We start from the raw sequence: 19,184 nt of genomic DNA, 5'->3' as shown, positions 1-19,184 counted from the left end.
TGGACTCCATCCCCTTAGTGTAAAGGGAAGAGGCTCTTATGCAGCACAAGAGGTTTATTTTTGCAGTCCTGCTCCATGGAAAATTTAAAGGTCAAAGAAAACAAGAAAAGGGTCTCAAGTTTGCAAACTACCCTTCAGATACTTACATGCAAGACAAGTGTGCTGCGAGTCACTCGATCCACAGGCTTGTACAGTAGGGCTGTGAAAGAAAAGCAGCAGGAACATAAGGAAGAAGTACCTAAATACAGTCCCTACAGACCAACTTGTCCAGTGTACTGAATGTTCAGGCAGAGGTTTATTAACCCATGAGCTACTGGAAACATCCCTGTACAGCCAATAAAGCACACACAGACACACAGAGAAGACAAGCACCACGGAACCCCATCTTGACCAGGCTCTTCAGAGGCCACCATAGGGCAAAACCCATATAGCAATCAGTGCTGGGGTTGCATTTGTGCTATCACTGGGTAGCAGATGTTCCCTTAAAATCACAGCAGCCCTTTGGTTGGGCTGGTTTTGCCCAAAGGGACTGATGAGGGAGGCCCTTCTCCATCCACACACAGCCTACTACGAACGAGCTCTGCTACTTCCCAGGTAGAGCCAGCAGACTCCACAACCTTCCAGCACTCAAAAACAAAAAGAGAGAGTGGAGGTTTGGCAACAGCCTCCAAACAGTGCTGACAAACCAGTTTCCTCTGTACGGATCACTCACTTTCCAAGGAATTTTTCGTTGTCTGATCTTTAGATTCCTTTGTGCTTCTGGCCTTTAGATTCTAAAAGAAAAAGAAGAAAACCCACATAGCAGATGGTCAGTCACCTTGAAATATCACATGGGAACACAACAGACTATCTGCTCCTCCAGGGGAGGGCTTAAGAGTGAAAGGCAAACAGCCCTATCACAGGTCAAGTCAGGGATGGAAAAATGTGCTTTACTTCTTGGTAAATCCGTCATTGCCATGTCACAAGCACCCACACATCTCAAATATTAAGCAATTTTGTTAGGAGCACGTGCCAATAGAGATGCAGCAGGGCAGGGAACCTCCTACAGGGATGGAGTTTTTAAATCACCTGCAGAAGAAAGACTGTCCATAAGGACACAGCTGCTGTCACAGCACATAAAGTACAGGATTGGGATTCAGTACCCCCAGGTTATGCTTCCTTAGACCTGCACTCGGAACTGGGTGACCTTGGACACGTCAGTTCTTTCACGACAGCAAAGGAACACTGTCTGTGACTGCTCTCTGCACACAGACCACAACATGCATTAATGTGCTCAGCTCCAAAATCCTCACCAGGACACAAGTGCAAAAGTGTCCAAATACCAGCATGAATTCAGAATTATCCTTTGGAAACAGAGAAACTGAGGGATCATATTTTACCTCTTTATCATAGAAATCTCAAGGGACATGCACTATAGGAGGTACTCAGGAGATTTCTCAGAGCACTAAATGCCCTTGGTATTATTCAGCTCTGATTATTTATCTGATTGTTTTTAAGGAGACACATATGAAATCCATGTTTTCCTGGCAACTGAGTTCTTCAAGAAATAATCACCACAATACAAAGAGTCAATGGGACCATGCACTGCAGGCAAAGCTGGTGGCCTTGGAAGCATAAAAGAAGTCTTCAAGATGCTTTGACACAGGTACTCTCCTCTGAAAGGGAGGAAATCAGAGTAGGCCAAAAACAGCATTACAGCATTACTGTTAACACACTTGCCTTTTCACACAGAGAGCTACCTCTCCATGCCAGTGAAGCTGCAATCCCACTGACAGCCACAGTGCAAGCCATTAAGGATGGCTTTTTACACCACAGTCTGCATCATCATTAGCAAGAGAAACATCTGAGAAACTCACAGCTTCTCCTCTAGAAATGTATGAAGATGGCACAGAGCTGAAGAAGTTCAAGGCAGTGCCAGCTCTCACCAGATTCCCTGGGTGGGGACCCTACATAAAGGTTGTCTCTGATAACCTCCATCAGCCCAAGGGACAAATGGCTGTAAGAACAGGAGCTGGAGGAGTGGGTCCATGGTTGCTCACCACTGCTCCAGGAGCCAGGGCTGCAGAGATACCTGGGGCACAGACAGCAGTGACATGGCGGGGGATTAGTCAGATCCAGACGCTCGTGTGTCTGAACACCGTGACATTACCTCAGAGATTTCAGCAAACTGAGCATTGGCTTGGCAGCATTTCTCTGCTGTCTCCATGGCAACTTCATAGTTATCCACAAAGGCCCGGTACACTCCCAGCTGGCTGGCCTGCAGGAAGCAAAACAAAATGAAATAAGTGCTGGGGAAGAAGACAGTTTGGGATGGTCAGCCTTGGTATCTAATGACCAGGTCATGTGCCTTCACACCAAAGAACTGCAGGGAATGCTAAGCAGGCCCAGAAAGACACCTCTGACCTGTCAGTGTTGTCTAACCAGCACTGGTGCCCCCATGCACCCAGTTCCATCCACGCTGAACAAGTTTACTTGTGAAGGATGTGAAAGGCTGCTAGAATGACACATCCTTATTACTGACATCTATTTTTCCCTTCTGAGCTGCCAGATTAGTATCTATTAAACTTTTAGCTCATTGATGTAACTAGAACTGCTGGCTTTTTGCCACAACATATGAATCAGGAATGATTCAGCCCAACAGCACAAATGTGACCCCAGTAAGCTACTTGTTGGCTTCTGTATGATGCATATAGTAAATCAAACCCAGATATTAGCCCATATCTGCATTAATGAGCATTGTTATAAGGGCAGCAGAGTGCTGAAAATACAGAAGAGAGATCCAGAGCACAATCTGTTTGGAAGGCAGTGACTGTGGCACTGGGTGACAGAAAATGGCAGTTTTTCCAGCAGAAGGATTATGCGACTGGTCCAGAAGAGGACGGACAGGCCTCAGAGTGCAGTAATAAATCATCATTATACAGAATCTTAGCACTGATCCCGCATGCTGACTTAGGAATTGCAGCCATATTCATGCCAGAGAACATAAGATCCAGCTTGGGAAATCCCTGGGTAGGTTCCAAGCTTGTCTGGAGTGCAGAGCTGGCTTTGTGCTGCAGAGCTGCACAGGCTGTGTGTAAACCCCTCAGCAGCTCCAACACGCCTGCAAGTGCCATCAGCAGAGCCCAGGCTGGAGTGCTGAGAAAGGTCCACTGAGGAGGGCTTTGGTACCAGGAGGGCTGCACTCACCTGGTGACTCTGCACCTTCCCTGACCCTCCTGCCTGAGATGTGGAACAGCCAGAGCAGTTACTTCCCCTCAGCCAGTGCTCCTTCCCTCACAACCACTGTGCCAAAGCTCTCTGTGGAGCTTTGTGCAAGAGACAATGGAACAGAAAAAGCCACTCTCAGGAGAACACTCCCTCCAAAAAATTTCTTTAGCTGACAGAGGCTGAGAAACAGTGAGGCTATTTCCTAGGTCACATTTTACTGAAAGACCAGGAACCAATCTCAACCCTCATACAAAATCACACAATTATGACTGAAGCTGAAGAAAACTTTGCTCACTTATAGCAGGGATGACCCTGGCAGCAAAGGAGAGAATGAAATCTGCATTTGCACAGGGGCACAATCCTGTGAAGAAGCTGCTGCCAGAACTACTGATCATTTGCAGGGCTTATGACATTCAGGTTTGGATGATCCCAGCTAACACGGCAGGGCTTTGAAGTTCCTCCATTCCTGGATGGTTCTTTCATTTCCTGCTACTCCTGAACAGTCTTTGTAAGCTTTCATTTTCCTCCTCTAAATGTGCCATCACAAAGACATCTTTTTCATTAAAAACTGAGCTTCCAATCAAAGCAATGATGATCACACACTGCTTTCACGCTGATTTAATTTTTCTGGTTCTCAATTAAAAAGAGCACAGTGAAAATTAAACAAGATTTGGTAGAAATAGTTGGGTTTTGGATAAGTTTTTTTTCTATTACTGAAACCCATCAGTGAGGATATTTGCTAAATATTTCTTAATTTCTAAAAACAGCTCCAAACAGTTCCCTTTCTAGTTACAAAAGAAATATGTATAATATATTCCCCAAAAATGAGAAGCATATTTCACTCCCACATGCCTAGCATCTTTTCCTTCGTTTCAACAGGAAAAGGTGTAATAACAGTCAATTTGATGTTGCAAATAGATCGTACTTTGTGCCAGAACACATGAAATTCTAAAACTCTTTATATCCACTATCTGTAGCTTCAATCTACCGTGCTGTGTTTTGCGTGATATAAAGAAAATTAATGTCCCCAGGGACATCTGGGTAATAACAAGTATTGCAGTGTTTATCATCAGATTGCATGACACGACCACGAGTAAACAGTCTGCTCCAAAGGATTTGATGTACATCCAGTATAGATGCCTTGTAATGCCTGATGTTCTTGCTGTCTCTCTCATCTAGTTGCTTCCCAGTGCCTGCCAAGAATTATTAGCTTTATCTCATCCAGGAAAGAGTTTGCAATTCCCACTGATGCTGTACCAAACCACCCGAAACTGAAGCTGCTATGGCAGCTCAAAGCTTCCTGCACTGTGGCAATTTGCTCCTCTGCTTCCAGTGCTAATCCAACAAAATCAACAATTCTGCCACAAATGCAGAAAAATCAGGGGAACATAAAAAGCAGAGTGCCAGAAGGGCTTAACTCCTGCACCTGTGATCACCCAGCAGCAAGGAATGGTCCTAAACAAGAGCCTGAGGAGCTGTGCAGTGAGGAGAGGCTGCTCGACAGCCAGCCCTGCCCAGGAACACACTCAGGTCCTCTTCAATTAGTGCTGTTCCATTGCTGCACTGCCTGTCCAGTGCAGTCTGTGAGGCTGCCACTTCAAGCAGCCTTTGTATCTCTGCTTCAGCAACCAGCAGCAGCTGGGTTTGTCTTCTTAAACCAGCTGCTCAAATTGCATACCATGAACTACTTACCCAGGCACCAACTTGACCCCTCCTGGCTAAAACATGTTGGTAGTGAAAAGCAGATTCCCTTATTTTGATCTTGAGTTGCTGGCATGCACAGAAAACATCATCTTCCAGGGCCAGCTCCCCCTGCTCCACAGGGGATGGGGCTGATGCTGGGCTACACAGCTGCTAACAATTGATTGACCCTGGAAAATACACTCCCCAGCCAATAAACCCCTCACTGGAATGTCACTCCTACCCTGAGAATCAGAGGCACCTCCGGAATGCAGAGATTCTTTTTCTTTTCTAAAAAGGAAAAAACAGCTCCTTTAATCCTTTGCTCTCTGCACATGCTAGGGGAGAGGCTAAAGGGGCCAAAGAAATCTCCTAGAATGCAAACAATTTGTCATCTGGCTCAGAAACCCAGCAATTTTAATTCAGCCTCAGGAATATGCTGTATATGTCTTTGTCCTGTTCCGCACTCAGAGAATTTTGTTGAGGTTGCTTGGAGGATTCTCAGCTGCAGGTTGACTGCATCAGCAAAACAGCAAGGGGAATACAAAGGCCAGGATGGTGGCAGAGAAGCAAAGTCAAAGGTGATGACCACAAATCAGCAAAAGGTAGAGCAAAGCACCACTGAGAGAAGGAAGTATGAGAGGGAGTTCAACAGTAACGAGAAACAGTTCACTGTCAGTGTTAGAAAGTTCACTTTGTAATACTGCCATTCTCCCATCTTCCTCTAAAGCAAATGCTTTGATGGTGCTGCAGAGACTCTGGAGATCCAATATTTCTGTGAAACTGTATTTATTTTAGCACCACAGCTTGCTGGAGTCTTTAATTAAAGACAATGAAAGAGCCATTTTGCTGTAGGCCCTTCACTGCAGTGGCAAAGTGAGAAGCCTCTCCTCTAATCCAGCCATGGGCTTTGATCCCTTCAGTCTGTGCACAGTCACCAGAGGGAACCCACCAGCTCCTGTGAGCTGGATCAGAGGTACCAGAAGCTCTGGTGATGGCAGCTGACTCACCAGCTTTTGGAAGAGGTCCCCCACACGTTGCTGGTGACTCCACTGCTGCACTCGGGGAAAGAGCCCATCGTAGAACTCTTTGTGGATCTCATAGAGCTCAGGCACTTTGAAGAATATTGTCTCAATCTGCTGACTGGTCAGCACAGGCTGAGAGGTGGTGGCAGCAGCTTTCAAAGGCTTCATGGGCTGAAATGAGGAAAAATTGAAATCATTATCATGCAAATCATGTACATTCACCCTTCTCACACTGCAACACATCCCTCTATAGATTTATTTTTCATCCTATTAATAAGTGATATTTGCATTCACACAACTCCTGAAAGCTAGACATGAACAAGTTCTCTCATGGGGATCAGCCACCCCAGTAGGTGGATTTTCCCAGGGTATTAATGATGCAATTAAAATCCCTTTGCACTTCATTTCCTTAATCTCTGTCCAACTGTACAGCAAAGTGTCTAATAATTAGCACAGGACACTTAAAGACAGAGCTCCTGGGTACTACCACATTAATAACTCCCTAGTTCTGCCATATGCAGTCCTTCCTTTAATCCTCTCTTTCTCTACTGGAGAAGAGGAGGAACAGGTACCCTTCACACCTGTAACTCGTGTATGTGAAGTTCTAGGAACTCTGGATGGAAGCAGCAGTGAAAATTCAAGGGCCAGTGTTCAAAGTGGCATCTGGCCCCAGTTCTTACCAGCAGCAGGGCCTCCAGGTGGCTCAGGTAGGTTTCCTCACTGGCTAGGATTCCTGATAGAACCCATTTTCTCATCTCCAGGCCTTTCTCCAGGTCTGGCTCGCTCTACAAAGAAGTTGGTAAAGAGAAAAAAGAAAAAAAGTATTAAAAAGGGACTGGGGGGGGAGAGAAAGAAAAAAACCCAAGAATAAAGATGGAGTAAAAGATACCATTCAGTTGACCAGAGCATACTTGGGTTTTTTGTTTACTTTCAGACTAAAAAAATACCAACCAAACAAAAAACCCACCTGCACTCAGAATCCTGTTTCTAGCAATATGGAAACATAAAACAGTAAAGAAATTTTTATTTACCAGCAACTGATGTCACTTAGATTATTTACAGCTATTAGCTTTAGTCATCCAACTTCGGTGCCTCAATTAGGTGCCCAGGCCTCTTCACAAAATTCAAAAGACAGAACTTAAAAACTCAGAATTTATCCTCCTAAACAAATCTCAGGAGCCTTGTTGTGTGCCATTCCCTCCCCCCTCCCACGAGAGCCCTCCAAAGCCGTGTTTCTCCGTGCAGAAGGAGCACTGCCCCTGCATCTCCACAGGTGTGCACACACAGCACAGCCCCAGCCTGCCACGGCTCCCAGATGGCTGTTCCTTCTCCCACTCTCTAATATTCCCTAAATTATTTTTCAATGCCAGCTTGCACAATGTCTATTTTTAGTGAGAGGATGGAATAATCAGCACTGCTTGGAACGCACATGCTGATTTTCTTATTGGGATTCCATGAAGGAGTTCTTAACCAAAACAACTGAAGAAAAAGAGGAAAAAAACCCAAACATAAATACATTCATGGGCAAATGAGGAAGACTAGCATGAAGTGTTAAGAGAAGCAGTCATCCCCTCTGTTGAATTTTAATTATGCTTCCTCTCAAAATTGTTATCTGAAAAAGTGTTTAACCTGATAAAGTGAAACCGAGTGTTTCCAAAAAAATGTGGCCAAGCAATGAAGGTTATAAATAATGAGAAACATCCCCCTTTCACAGATTCTTATTTCCAGTTCTTTTTATTTCTGTCATTCATAGAAATAGCTTGTTACAATTCCTGCAAGCTTTTTATGTTATTAAATGTCTCTAAGAATAGAGTCATTAATTGGCTCTGAAAGGGTACTTTTCAAGGGCTTTGGGTAGGTTGTTTGTGACTCCATCCTACTCCTCTTAATATCCAGAGGAATCTTCAGCTTTTGATTTCAGCAGTGGGAGGATCAGGAAACACAGCAGGATGCTCCACTCTATTGACTGAACATAAAGCCCTAGAGCTGCCAAAAAAAAGGCTCCACTTAGTTTAGGGTCCTGTGCTTGAACCCTGCAGATGTATAGATGAGGTTCCTGATGGACAGAAGGCATCTGGGCTACAGGTAAAGCTTGCAAGAAAGCTCTCACATCCTGAGTGCGACTCTGAGCCTACGCACCACCCGAGGAAAGAAACAGATCTCACGCTCCCAGATATTTCTGGATTCAGTCTCATCAATAACCATCCTGATTCCTGAACGCTTTCATTAAATTTCACAAGCTATTTTCTAGCCTAAAAGACTTCCAGCAACTACTTTATAAAAATTTTGTGAGGTGTCAAATACCACCATCACCTCTTCAATAAAAGTGGCAGACAGAAGCTGCTCTAAGGAAACGCGTAACATTTACACGCATGTCAGGTACTGCATGGAAAGAAGAACTTGTCTTTGCAGCCCACCCTTTGGTGGGAAGTAAGAACCACAGTGCCCCTTTAAAATCTTGAAAGGGCATCTCAAAGAAGGTAGGATTTGTAATTCAGCAGTCATGTTCAGAAGATTGCAGAAAACCAGTGACAAACTACATGGTGAAATGAGCTGCAACAGCCTCTGTGCATCTCCAGAGCACCCGTGTGGCTGCCTGCACAGCTCAAACAGAAATGTCCAACAACACTGTGACCATTCCTTATGGTTTCTGTGCCAGCAGTGCCTGGATGTCCAGCTCATGGACCATTTTTTAAGGCATGGTACGCACGCCTAATCAAGACAGACAGCCCCAAGACATTAAACAAAGGTTGCCTTCATCCAAAGAGGAAGGGATGTAGCAGTGCTGGTGCAAGAGAAACACAATTGCTCTTGGTTTCGAAAGATTTCTTACAACACTTACAAAAGAAAAGTGCAGCTACACAAAGAAGCATTGACGAAAACTAACAGTGCTCCAAAGTCCCCACTGCTGAGGATGAGGTAACTGGTCAATATTGACACAGCACTATAATTATATTTAGCAGGTTCTCTTGGAGGAGGTGAGGATTTAAAAACCAGCTGGGTCTGTTTGTAACATCTGTAAAGAGCAGCACACAATGGCAAGTCATTTAAATGATTCAAACTTCCCCATCACCACAGTGGCACAACAGTTTTCCTTACAGCGCTGAGAACAGTTTTCCTCTTCACAAGTAAAAGCTTTAATTTACCAGCCAGTTCTTGCTGGGCTGACAGAGCAGCATTTTCTGCCTGAATGTTAATTTCCTCCCTCTAAAAGAGATGTGCTTTCAGAGGCAAACATCTCCCAGGACACACTGGAGGCCTTCCTTCCTGGCCATTACCGCACAGGCACTGTGCAAAGTCCACGGGTTTGTCCTAAACCTTTTTAATAGGAGCATTTTTCCAAGTGTGGTGTTTGCAAAACTCCAGCCTCAGACACAGCCAGCCAGGGTAGGGCTTGCCTGCTTTACTCTGGGTACAGCAGTTGCTGAAGGAACCCTCAGGGAAGTTTATCCAACAATCACATGGCACGTTACAGGATTTCCAATGCAATACCTCAAATTTACATACAGCCTCCTCCTATGTGAAAAGATGATCTCCTGCTGCTCCTGCTGTGCCAGGGATCAATACACCACCTCGGTGCTGCTGTGTTTGCTCCCGGGAGCCTGTGCCCTGAACAAGAGGTCCTGCTGAGGGAGCCTTTGCTGGCAATGTCAGCTGGGGCTGTACAGAGCAGAATGAACATCTGGAAAACAGCCCCTGTGCTCCTTCAGCCTCAGGGTGCTTTTTAAGTCACACTTGTTACGAAACATACTCCAAGATTGAAAAATTCACTGGGAGCTGGTGCCAATATCAGGAAGAAGAGGAGTAAGTTTATTCTTTGGTATTACAACATTCCTCACTTACAGAATGGGGAACGGGCTCACCTGCTTACCTGGAACAAGACAGCAGTGAGCAGGCACAGATCCTGTGGGACTGCCCTTCCACCGTCCCCCTGCAGCACCCCTTGCCAAGGGCATTTCTGCTTTGCCCATATCTAACACAAAAGGGTAACAAAGAACAACACTGTGACAACAGCCCCCTGCCTGCTCAGCTCCTGCACTCCAGCCAGAAGAGCAGTTCAGAGGGAACATCCTGGGCAGAGGTATCAAGCTCCTCACCAGCACAGGGAGACCTGCCAAGGCTGAGGACTCCTTTCCCCACCCTGGCAAGAAGGGAGCAGTCTGAAATCTCTGAGCTGCTTGTGCTAAGGGGAGGAGGTGTACCACATCTACCAGACCCCATCAGCTAGGGGATAATACACCTATTACCACAGTGCAGATGGGATGTTCCCAGCAGGAAGTGGGAGCAGCCTGTATTGGCAAACTCTAACCACTCAGCAGGGAGTGCCAGGTGGTCAGCAGTCCATCCCATGCTTCCTACCCAGCTTGGTTAGCTTGTTTTTCACTTGTACAAGTCTGACTAGTATTTCATGTTCTGACCATCCCTGCCTCTTTGACGCCAGCGTCCATGTCTAGCCTTTCTCCACTGCCCTTCCATCTTTTGGCTACCTCTCCACCCCTGTGTTTCAGAATAAATATTACAAGACTGTACCAGGGCAGCAGCCAGAGCATTCCTGTCTCCCTGCCATGGGAGCTGTGAGGATCCAACACCCAGCCAGATCTGAACAAGCAAGCAAGGAATCAGTGCCTTGCTCCCACTCCTTGTGAATTACATTTAAAAAAAACAGACACCAAAAAGGAGGTGGAAAGCAGGATAAAGGCATTGTCACAGGTACCTCATGCCTATACAATTCTAGTGTTCTCTTCTCAACTAGGTGGTGCTTTTTGCTATTCCAAAGACTTAAAAACCAGAAGATTGAGTCACAGCCATAGTCAGTCCCAACCTTGGGACCTGACCCACGGCCAGACCGAGCGGTTGGAAGCTCTGGAGATATCAGAGCACACACACTGGCCCCGAGCCATGGCTGCTTTGAATGTGTTTGCAGCCTGTCAGCCCAAGCACTTTAGTTTACTAACCAGGTTGGCATCACATGTTGTGCTCAATTACTGCAAGGCCAACATTCACCAGCTCCAAGGATTAGACAGATTCGGCTCTTCCTGACTCTGTTTAGAACTCAGGGCTCTCTGGTTTTTGTTTAAATTAACAGCAAAAATTGTTTTCTTGCAAACCTTAGAAGAGCACAGATTAAGGATCTAGAAACCACAATACACAAGATTTTGCAAAGAGGTTGCTGCTGGCACAGCTCTGTAAAGAGAATCAGGGATTCAAAGTGGGCGTATAAAAGGCACTTTAACTCTTCCTTTGGTACAGTGTGTTCATACACCGGGCAATGAATGTGCTCAAAGGAGAGGCTTCCTGTAAGGACAGCTCTGAATCTCACACACAACCTGAGAGCCTACAAAGGAGAAAAGCTATTCATTTCCATTTTTAAAGTGTAAATATATTTGTAAGCTTCTGCTAAACAGGCTGGAGGTGTCTCATTGTCTTGGTGATATTAAACAGGGCAAATTCTGTAATCAAGCCAATCATGCTCCATGCAGGGAAGGGAAGGAGCAGGGAGAGGAGCCAACATTATTTATAACATCAGTACTGGTGTGCCAGCTCTCCTCAGGAAGGGCTGTACATCCAGGCTGAGCCCTTAAGGAGCAAAGAATAGGAGAATAAAAAGGAAAAACTGCATCTGTTGGGGGTGGTGAGGAGAAAGCCACAGTAAAACAAAACAAACAAACCAACCCAAATACTGAGAGGAAGAAAGGAGAAGGATTTGGAAACACTGGAGAGAGAAGGACAAGCTAGCAACAGTAGTAACAAGCAGAGCAGTAACCCCATTTATTGCTGTAGCTTCAGAGGTCAACTTCTCTGGATCCCCTTGGGACCAAGCTAGGAGCAAAACCCACAGCCTGATCTGCCACAGCTCTGCTCTCTGCTGAGCTGGCAGACAGCAAGGACAAAAGGATCTGATCTGAGGAAAAGCAATGGCTGCCAATGCTGCACCAACCATGGACTGCACAGCAGAAAAGGGAAGAGAAATTCTACCTGGAAATCAATAAGTACCAGCCAATTTCTCCTCCAAACAGAGCAGACAGCAGGAGGTGGTCGCTCAGCTTTAGCACTCCTGCCTCCCTTGGTGTGATATGGGCAAGAATTGGAGAGATCTATTTTGGCAAAAATTCATCTGCACTGAAAAGTGACTCCTCTCCTGGGGGGTGGAACGAGCTTTGCCTTCCCACTGCTGTCCTGCACCTGCACCCACCTCCACACCTCCGAGCCTGGCTTTGCTGGTGAGCAGATCTTGAAAGGCCATTCTTATTTCTACTCTTCTCATGGCTGCAATCTCTCCCCATATGAGTAGCAGCAGTAGGATCACAATGAATTAAGCTTTCCATCCTCTTTAGCCTCCAGGCTGCAAGCTACCCACTCCAAAACTCTTGGCAATCACTCTTCTCTACTGAATGGTGTCAGTCACCAACTTTCCAGCCCTCCCAACACTTTCCTGTGTCCTAAGAATACTGTAGCAAGCTCTCCCTCTGTTCTCCTCCAACTCTGTTCAGGTATCTTCTCCACCTTTCACTCTGGCTGTAGGGGAAAGACAGACACATTCTCCCTCCTTCTGGGATTGAAGTATCACAACCTTTTACCAACACTGTCTGACACCTTCTGAAGCTACTGGCACTGTCTTATTTGGCAAACATTTGGGCTGACATTTTCCAAGAGAGGTTTCCAGAATTTTTGGAAAATTCAATCACAAAAGTTACAGAAAGAAAGGTTTGGGAAAATTAAACCACTTCTCATGTTAAATAAACAAACAACTTAAGCATCAGCGGAACCTATTTCTCCTTTTCCCTCTCTCCCTGTAGTTTGCTTCAGAGCAGCAGGCAAAGTTTGGTAAAAGCTTATGTCAGGACACACATGAGCAGCCCAGCATGAGACCCTGGAAGAGCCAGAAGAAGGGGTACAACCTCTCTTGCTCAGTGCAAACACTTGTTAAGGTTTCCTAACCACAAAAATGACAAGTCAAGGGATGCTGAGATCCACACCACAAATGGCCACCTTGCTTATGCCCTCTCTGGGTCACAGACAAAACTGATGCTGGTGCACCACTTGTCACCCTCCTGGGACACCAACAGTGGACACCCAGTGGAATGTGAATCACAAGAGGTGCTAAAATGGCACAGTTTGAGGGCAGCATCTTTTCATCTGCTTATATGATGGAGGTGGTGAGAGAGATTAGAAAACACTCCCCATATGAGAAGGTGCAGAGCACCACAAACCTTTTTGGAAGTACATTGGGACCCTCAGCTCTTGGAACACTGACATGAGGTGCTGGGAGTTAGTCACCCTACACACTGGGGGAGAAACAGGATGCCCCTCTATAAGTAGTAAAGGAGGGATCCTTTCATTCTCTTTTAGAAAGAGGCACTGCTTTGGCCACTCTGCACTTTCCCTATGGTGGCTGGACAGAATCTTGATGTGCCATCCAACCAAAGGATAGAGCTGCTCTAAGGAGATGGAAGGACTCAGTCAAATACTTGGCAGAAAAATACAAAGCCCAGAGCAAGCCCATCAAATAAGTCAAGGCAAGATGCCCTCAATATCCAGATAGCAACAATCCAGTATCCAAGAGGAAAGCTGATCTCATGGATAAGGCAGATGAACATCACACCAAAATGCTTCTATGTCTGTGTGATGCTAAGTGAATTACTGAGAATAAAAATATCATTGTTTGCATTGTTCTCCATTTTTTTGGGTGTCTGACTGGAGTGCTGTTAACTCTTGGTTATGAGTGAAAACAAAGGTATTTTACTTTAAATGTGAAGAAAACTGTACTAAAAGTCAGAACCTGGTTTTGCAGAAGATTACACATCTCACATTAAGCACCCCAAATTAGCAGATGCTTTTCCTATAACCTGTCTGCCTTGATTTCCTGTGGTTAGTGAACATACCATCCTCTTATCTCACAGGAACACTGCAAGGATAATTAAGACCTGTGTAGCATTCCAACTGTACTTGCAGTTAATGGCCATGCCACTAGGAAATGAATACTTTAGAACTCAGAGCAGAGTTTGCAGTGCCCCATAAATAAGGTGCACACACAGCTCCCAGGGTGAAATGTTGAATCCAGTGAGTATCATTCACTGTGTTCACTGCACAGTGCAGGAGCCCCATAGGGAAAACAGGATGATTGAGTAATTCAAAGTTTTCACTGAGATTCAAGACAAGGCTATGGCATGAGGCAAGGCTGGATAACCAGAGTAATTTCTTAACTTCTGAATGACTTCACAATCTTAATATTTCATCAAAGTAGTGTATGTAGTGCATGTTGTGCTGTTACATAGGGTTAACTTGATTTCCAGACTCTGGTCATAAGGATAATCTAAAATTTTCAGAAGTAACTGCAGGCACCTAAGGAAAAAATAAAAGGGCAGGAGACAACTATAAAAGCAAACACAGGTAAACAAAACATGTTTTCTGTTAATCAAGTTTGGTGTAAAAGAAAATAGATGTACATCCTGGTATTTCTGGTCTGACACATTTTATGTGCTTGGCTCAGCACAGTGTGTTTGACACTTAATTTTGTTACTGATGTCTTTTCCACTACAGCTGAAAACAGAACTACAGCAAAAGCCCTCTAACCACTCGTGATGACAGAAAGTTTAACTTGCTTGGGAAATACTGCAACTATATGTAAATTAGTCTCTTCCTCCTTGTCATGGATTGTCCTTAATCAGTGGCATTGTCAACTGTGGACTAATTACGGATGGGACCGACTGAAGCAGTTGAGGTTCATGATTAAAAGTCCAATCTGTATCAGGACACCTCTTTCTTTTGGAAGCCATAAAACATCTTTTTATAGTCTGAAAGAAGAAAGCAGCCATTTATGTTCAAAATTGTTTTTGAAAAGGCAGGCCTTCTAGCATTATTAAAGGAACTTTGAAATTAACTGCTGGTAACTGCTTATGAGGCAATACTCAAACAAATAAAGAACAAGATTAAATATTAGGCAGTGTTTCTTCCAGGCCTCCAGTCACAGGCACTATGACAACTGGTCCTTTGAAGATAACTCTCAGCCATGTGTAGTCACATAGCGTTTTTCCTTCATTCTGAGAAATATAACCTGGAAATCTCAAGCCAATATTAAAATGTTCTTGGAGCTTTTTGCATTTACTAATGATAATTTCTTCACTCAAAAGCCTCTTACATATCACAAGAATTCTCATCTTAAGAGATAAAAAAGCATCTCAAAATTAATAGACTAAAGCGTAAGCAGCTAACTAGATTCCACACTTTACAGTCAAGTAAAACTAAGCAAACATCAACAATATATCTGCTTGATACTGCTTTGAGAGATCTTGACAATGCATTTTTATAAATGAGAAAGAAGAACAAAAACACTGTCTCAAGAAGGATTCTTAATCTGGAATTCATCCTGGAAAAGGCATATGATGTGGCAGTAACAAATACAGAGGAGTAGAAGGATGTGTGTAATGAACACTGGGCACTAATGGCTTGTGGAACTTGACTCTTGACTTTTGAGGCAAGATAAATAAAACTGATAAAAGTGATGGTGTTGATTTGTACGCTGATACCTGTAAAATATCCATCCTTTTCTTCTTAATTAATAGGACAGAACAATCTAAAGCAACAGATGAGTTAAACTACTTAGATGACAGATTTCCAAGTGTTATTCACAATGTGGGAATTCAAGGTTGTTGGCCACACTTTCTCAGAAACACAGTAGGAAGGCAGTGACAGTTGGCTTGGTGCTATTAAGCATTTTTATGAATGACTTGAGGTAACCCAAAGTCTCCAAATGACAAAGATATTCAAGGGAACAGCAACTTGGGATTCAAGTGCTCTCAGTCTATTGCAAAAGGATAAACAGAAACAAAGGCTGAAAGTCAAAGAGACTAATTCAAGCTGAAACTAAGATATTTTTGATTGTGAAGACAGCAAAGCCAATAGTTATTTACCAAGGCATACTGCAGTCTCACTACCAAGACTACTGTAAGAACAAAAATAGAATTGTTCTGTAAGTTCCAAGCTATAGCCACGCTACTGAACCTGAAACAAAAATAAAGCAAGGTAGCCTGAAGGGCCACATTAAACCAGAGGTCAGGCTAGGCAGTGTCTTCTGCACCTTTTATCTACCATTATATAGGCAGCTATTTAGTGAATAGTCAAATCCACCACAAGCAGTGGCTCTCCCACCCAAAGTCACCATTTCAGAGCTGGTAGTTTTAATTCCTCTTATTCCACTTTCACAGGGTGAAGGGAATAGCTCTTGTATTCTAGATGCTTTATCAAAACCTTCAACCCACCTGAAAATACCTTTTATTTTCCTTGTGAAAGGCAATGACAACCCACACGCAGAGATGTATGAACACGTGTTGTTCCGCAGTCTCCTGTCCAAAATACCTGTTATTTAGAGACCCTCTCAACTGCAACTATCACCAGTTCTCTCCACTAAAATTCACAGAGGAAAAGGAAAGGAACTCACTGATTTTGTAGATTCCAGAGACCCTGAGGACAGAGTGTCTCGGCTGCCCCGACTCTTGGAGCTGAGGTGTGGTGAGGAGGATGGCGAGTCATCGATGTAGGGCATCATGTCATGGTGTCTCCTCTGCTCCTCGGCGCGGTCGGCATCGTACGCGTAGCCGGGCGGTGTCCCCCCGAATGGGGCATCTGCAAAACACACAGAGAACCTGTCTGCTCACCCTCCAGGAGATAGCCTGCTCCACCAGGCACTGCCTCCCAGCTGCCACAGCACTCACCAGTAAACCCAGAGTCGCTGATAGTTAAATGGAGGCGTAAATAGTTAAATACAGTAGAGGCGTAAATTTAACTAAACTTACGCTGTCACCAAAAGTTCATTTCACTCGTTCTAAGTCCTAAAAGGTGAAGTCCTTTCTAACACTAGTTGTCTCTTAATTACAGCTCTTTCCCTCACATTTTCCCTCAAAAGCATTGGCATCAAAATAAATCCTTTTGCAGGCTCCATAAAAGCTGTGCAGTCTGGGTTGAGGAATGCAGAGGTTGTGACAACAGACTCCACTTTTTCTATGGAACATAAGCAGATGATGCCCCTGCCAATGTAGAAAGCACAGACAATAGCTCAGGGGAGAAATGTAACTCTCTCCAGGACACTCAGGAACAAGAGGACCAGGAAAGAAAGGTCTCACATGTCAAGTGAACCAACCTTACTGCCAAGCCCAAAATCCTAAGAGGTCCTCTTCTATTGGCTGCCCCTCCTCCTCAGTTTTGAGCCCAACTCCTTAAACAAATGAACAAACCACCACCCTACTCCCTCCTGCCCATCCCATCTCCCCTCCCCCCCCAAAAAACCCCAAATAAACCAACAACATGTCCAAAACACAAAAAACAAAGGATGGTGGTATGAAGAGTCAAATTAGTCATTAGTCAGTGAACTTCTGTAGGAAAAATGAGGAGTCAAATTGTTCTGGTATCTTCAGTAGCTGTATACAGAGAGTGCTTCTGCAAAAACCTGTAACAGGACACACAGTGAGTAGCTCCCTCTGCCATAGGTTAAAAGGTCTTGCACCTCTCTGCACAAAGAATATATACAGGGTCAAAATTTGGTTTCTGCACGGTGGTACCAGACCATGAGCTCCATGGGTTTGGGAAGCCCCTTCACCTCTCAGTGTCCAGAAGTGTCCTGTGTGTGACAGCAACAGCCAAGTGTGGGTCACTGACCACACAATGGGAGAGTTCCCCCTCCTCTTTCAGCTACAAGTCACAGAATGCCACTCTTCTCCCAAAACTGAAAAATAACTCCAAGGAGATAAGCGAGATCCACTTTTACAGCAGCTGGTGAGCTTTATGGAAGACAAAACTACAAAGAAGAATAAAAGTAATTACACTTCAACACAAGTAGAACCAATTTTTTACTTGTTTTCACAAATATTCAGGTTCTGTGAAAATAATAAGCAGCTGCTGCCAAGCATACTAATAATCCTGTTATACATCACTAAGGCAGGGTGGAGGAGTAACATTTTAAAGCCCACTTTCTTCCCTCACAGTAAACTCAGTTAAAGCATGACTCATTCCAGTAAAGGATGTGAACTTTATGTGGAACAGAATAAAACTTGATCCATGTGGCTGTTTCAGGAGGGAGAGCTGGTCTAGGGAATTTACGCAAACAATATACTGAAAATCCAACAATGCACTCACTGTAGAAAGGAGCCTCTGTCTCGGCTCCTACCAAATACCACCCAGCTAAATAACAGCCTGAGAGGAGGCCTTCAGGCTGCTGAAGGACCATGGCAGCGTTATTTTAACAAGCTCAGTGAGTTCCATGTGCCCACCTGCTCGTGCTCAAGCTCTCAGAGTTCCTCAAAAGACTTGTTAGATTGTGCAAGACCACAGGAACAAGGGGTGGGGGGAAGAGGTATATGTTCTCTGGAGGGAACCTTAGACTAGATGTTACAGGTTTCCAGAGCTCCACAACCATTCAGAAGACACCCTTTAAGCTGATTCGGTAACCAGAGGCTTGAAAGGCTGAGATAAGGATGCTCAGTCACAAACAAAAGAGATTTTTAGATACCCCAAAGCTGGATAGTTTCTACAACATCTGCAAGCCAAACAAATCTCATGCTGGAACTCTCAAAAGTTCTTTGGCTAAAAGGATGCAGAACAGGAGACTGCATTAGCTCCCACCTTGCACAACCAAACAGGCAAGGAAATATCAAAAAGGAAAAATACCCTCCTCACACACAGGTGGATGGTCTTCTGTTTGGCCAGAAGGTTAAGGGACTGTTTTGCCTCCAGAGACCAAAATAAGCAGGAATGAGGATGAGTGCCTCCTTTCATCTCAGCACTATTTATGCCATATTAAAATAATAATGAAAAACCCAAACAAACAAGACCCCACACCAGAAAGAAAAGAACCCAAACCCACAAAATCTGAACACCACATCACTTCAGTGGAAGAGTATAGATACCTGTTTTCACTCAGGTGTCCCTTGTGCAACTTTCTAACCCACCAAGCCTGTGAGACATTACTGACAATTTAACACTGGCATTTATCCAAGAAGGAACATCAGTACTGGGCACTTATGTAGGCTTCATGCCAACTCGAGGAAGAGTTCTTTTTTCCTTTAGAAGTTTCTTCAAACTATTCTTATCCAAACCAGTTTCTCCTGCACACATGCAGTAACAAGACAAAGTCTCTGTGCAGAAATTAAGGCAGGAATATATTTCTTTCACTCCCAATGCTCACTTGAAAAATTTATAGTTTGCTCCACTTTGTTAATGGGGGAGTAAATGCAGACTAAAATACATTAGCAGAAAGGCTTGCAGTGAATCACAGTATTT

The 19,184-nt window shown here is 44.4% G+C and overlaps 1 protein-coding gene across 4 annotated transcripts in view; it reads right to left on the bottom strand.

Annotated features, from left to right (window-relative positions):
- BCR (BCR activator of RhoGEF and GTPase) overlaps positions 1 to 19,184 on the bottom strand; it is a 100,582-nt gene that overhangs the window by 35,560 nt on the left and 45,838 nt on the right. For all 4 annotated transcript variants that reach the window (XM_051805338.1, XM_051805337.1, XM_051805336.1 and 1 more), the window contains exons 2-7: positions 16,351 to 16,535; positions 6,593 to 6,697; positions 5,898 to 6,083; positions 2,150 to 2,257; positions 713 to 773; positions 147 to 199 (exon numbers count right to left, since the gene is read on the bottom strand). In XM_051805338.1, coding sequence (XP_051661298.1) covers positions 147 to 199; positions 713 to 773; positions 2,150 to 2,257; positions 5,898 to 6,083; positions 6,593 to 6,697; positions 16,351 to 16,535 — 698 coding nt within the window. The remainder of the gene's footprint in view (positions 1 to 146; positions 200 to 712; positions 774 to 2,149; positions 2,258 to 5,897; positions 6,084 to 6,592; positions 6,698 to 16,350; positions 16,536 to 19,184) is intronic.

This window comes from Manacus candei, unplaced genomic scaffold (genome assembly GCF_025592945.1).
Source record: "Manacus candei isolate 608988 ecotype Guabito, Panama unplaced genomic scaffold, ASM2559294v1 h1tg000064l, whole genome shotgun sequence".
Classification (NCBI taxonomy): Eukaryota; Metazoa; Chordata; class Aves; order Passeriformes; family Pipridae; genus Manacus; species Manacus candei.
The sequence above is the reverse complement of the archived record's forward strand: the minus strand, read 5'-3'. Positions and strand labels throughout refer to the sequence as shown.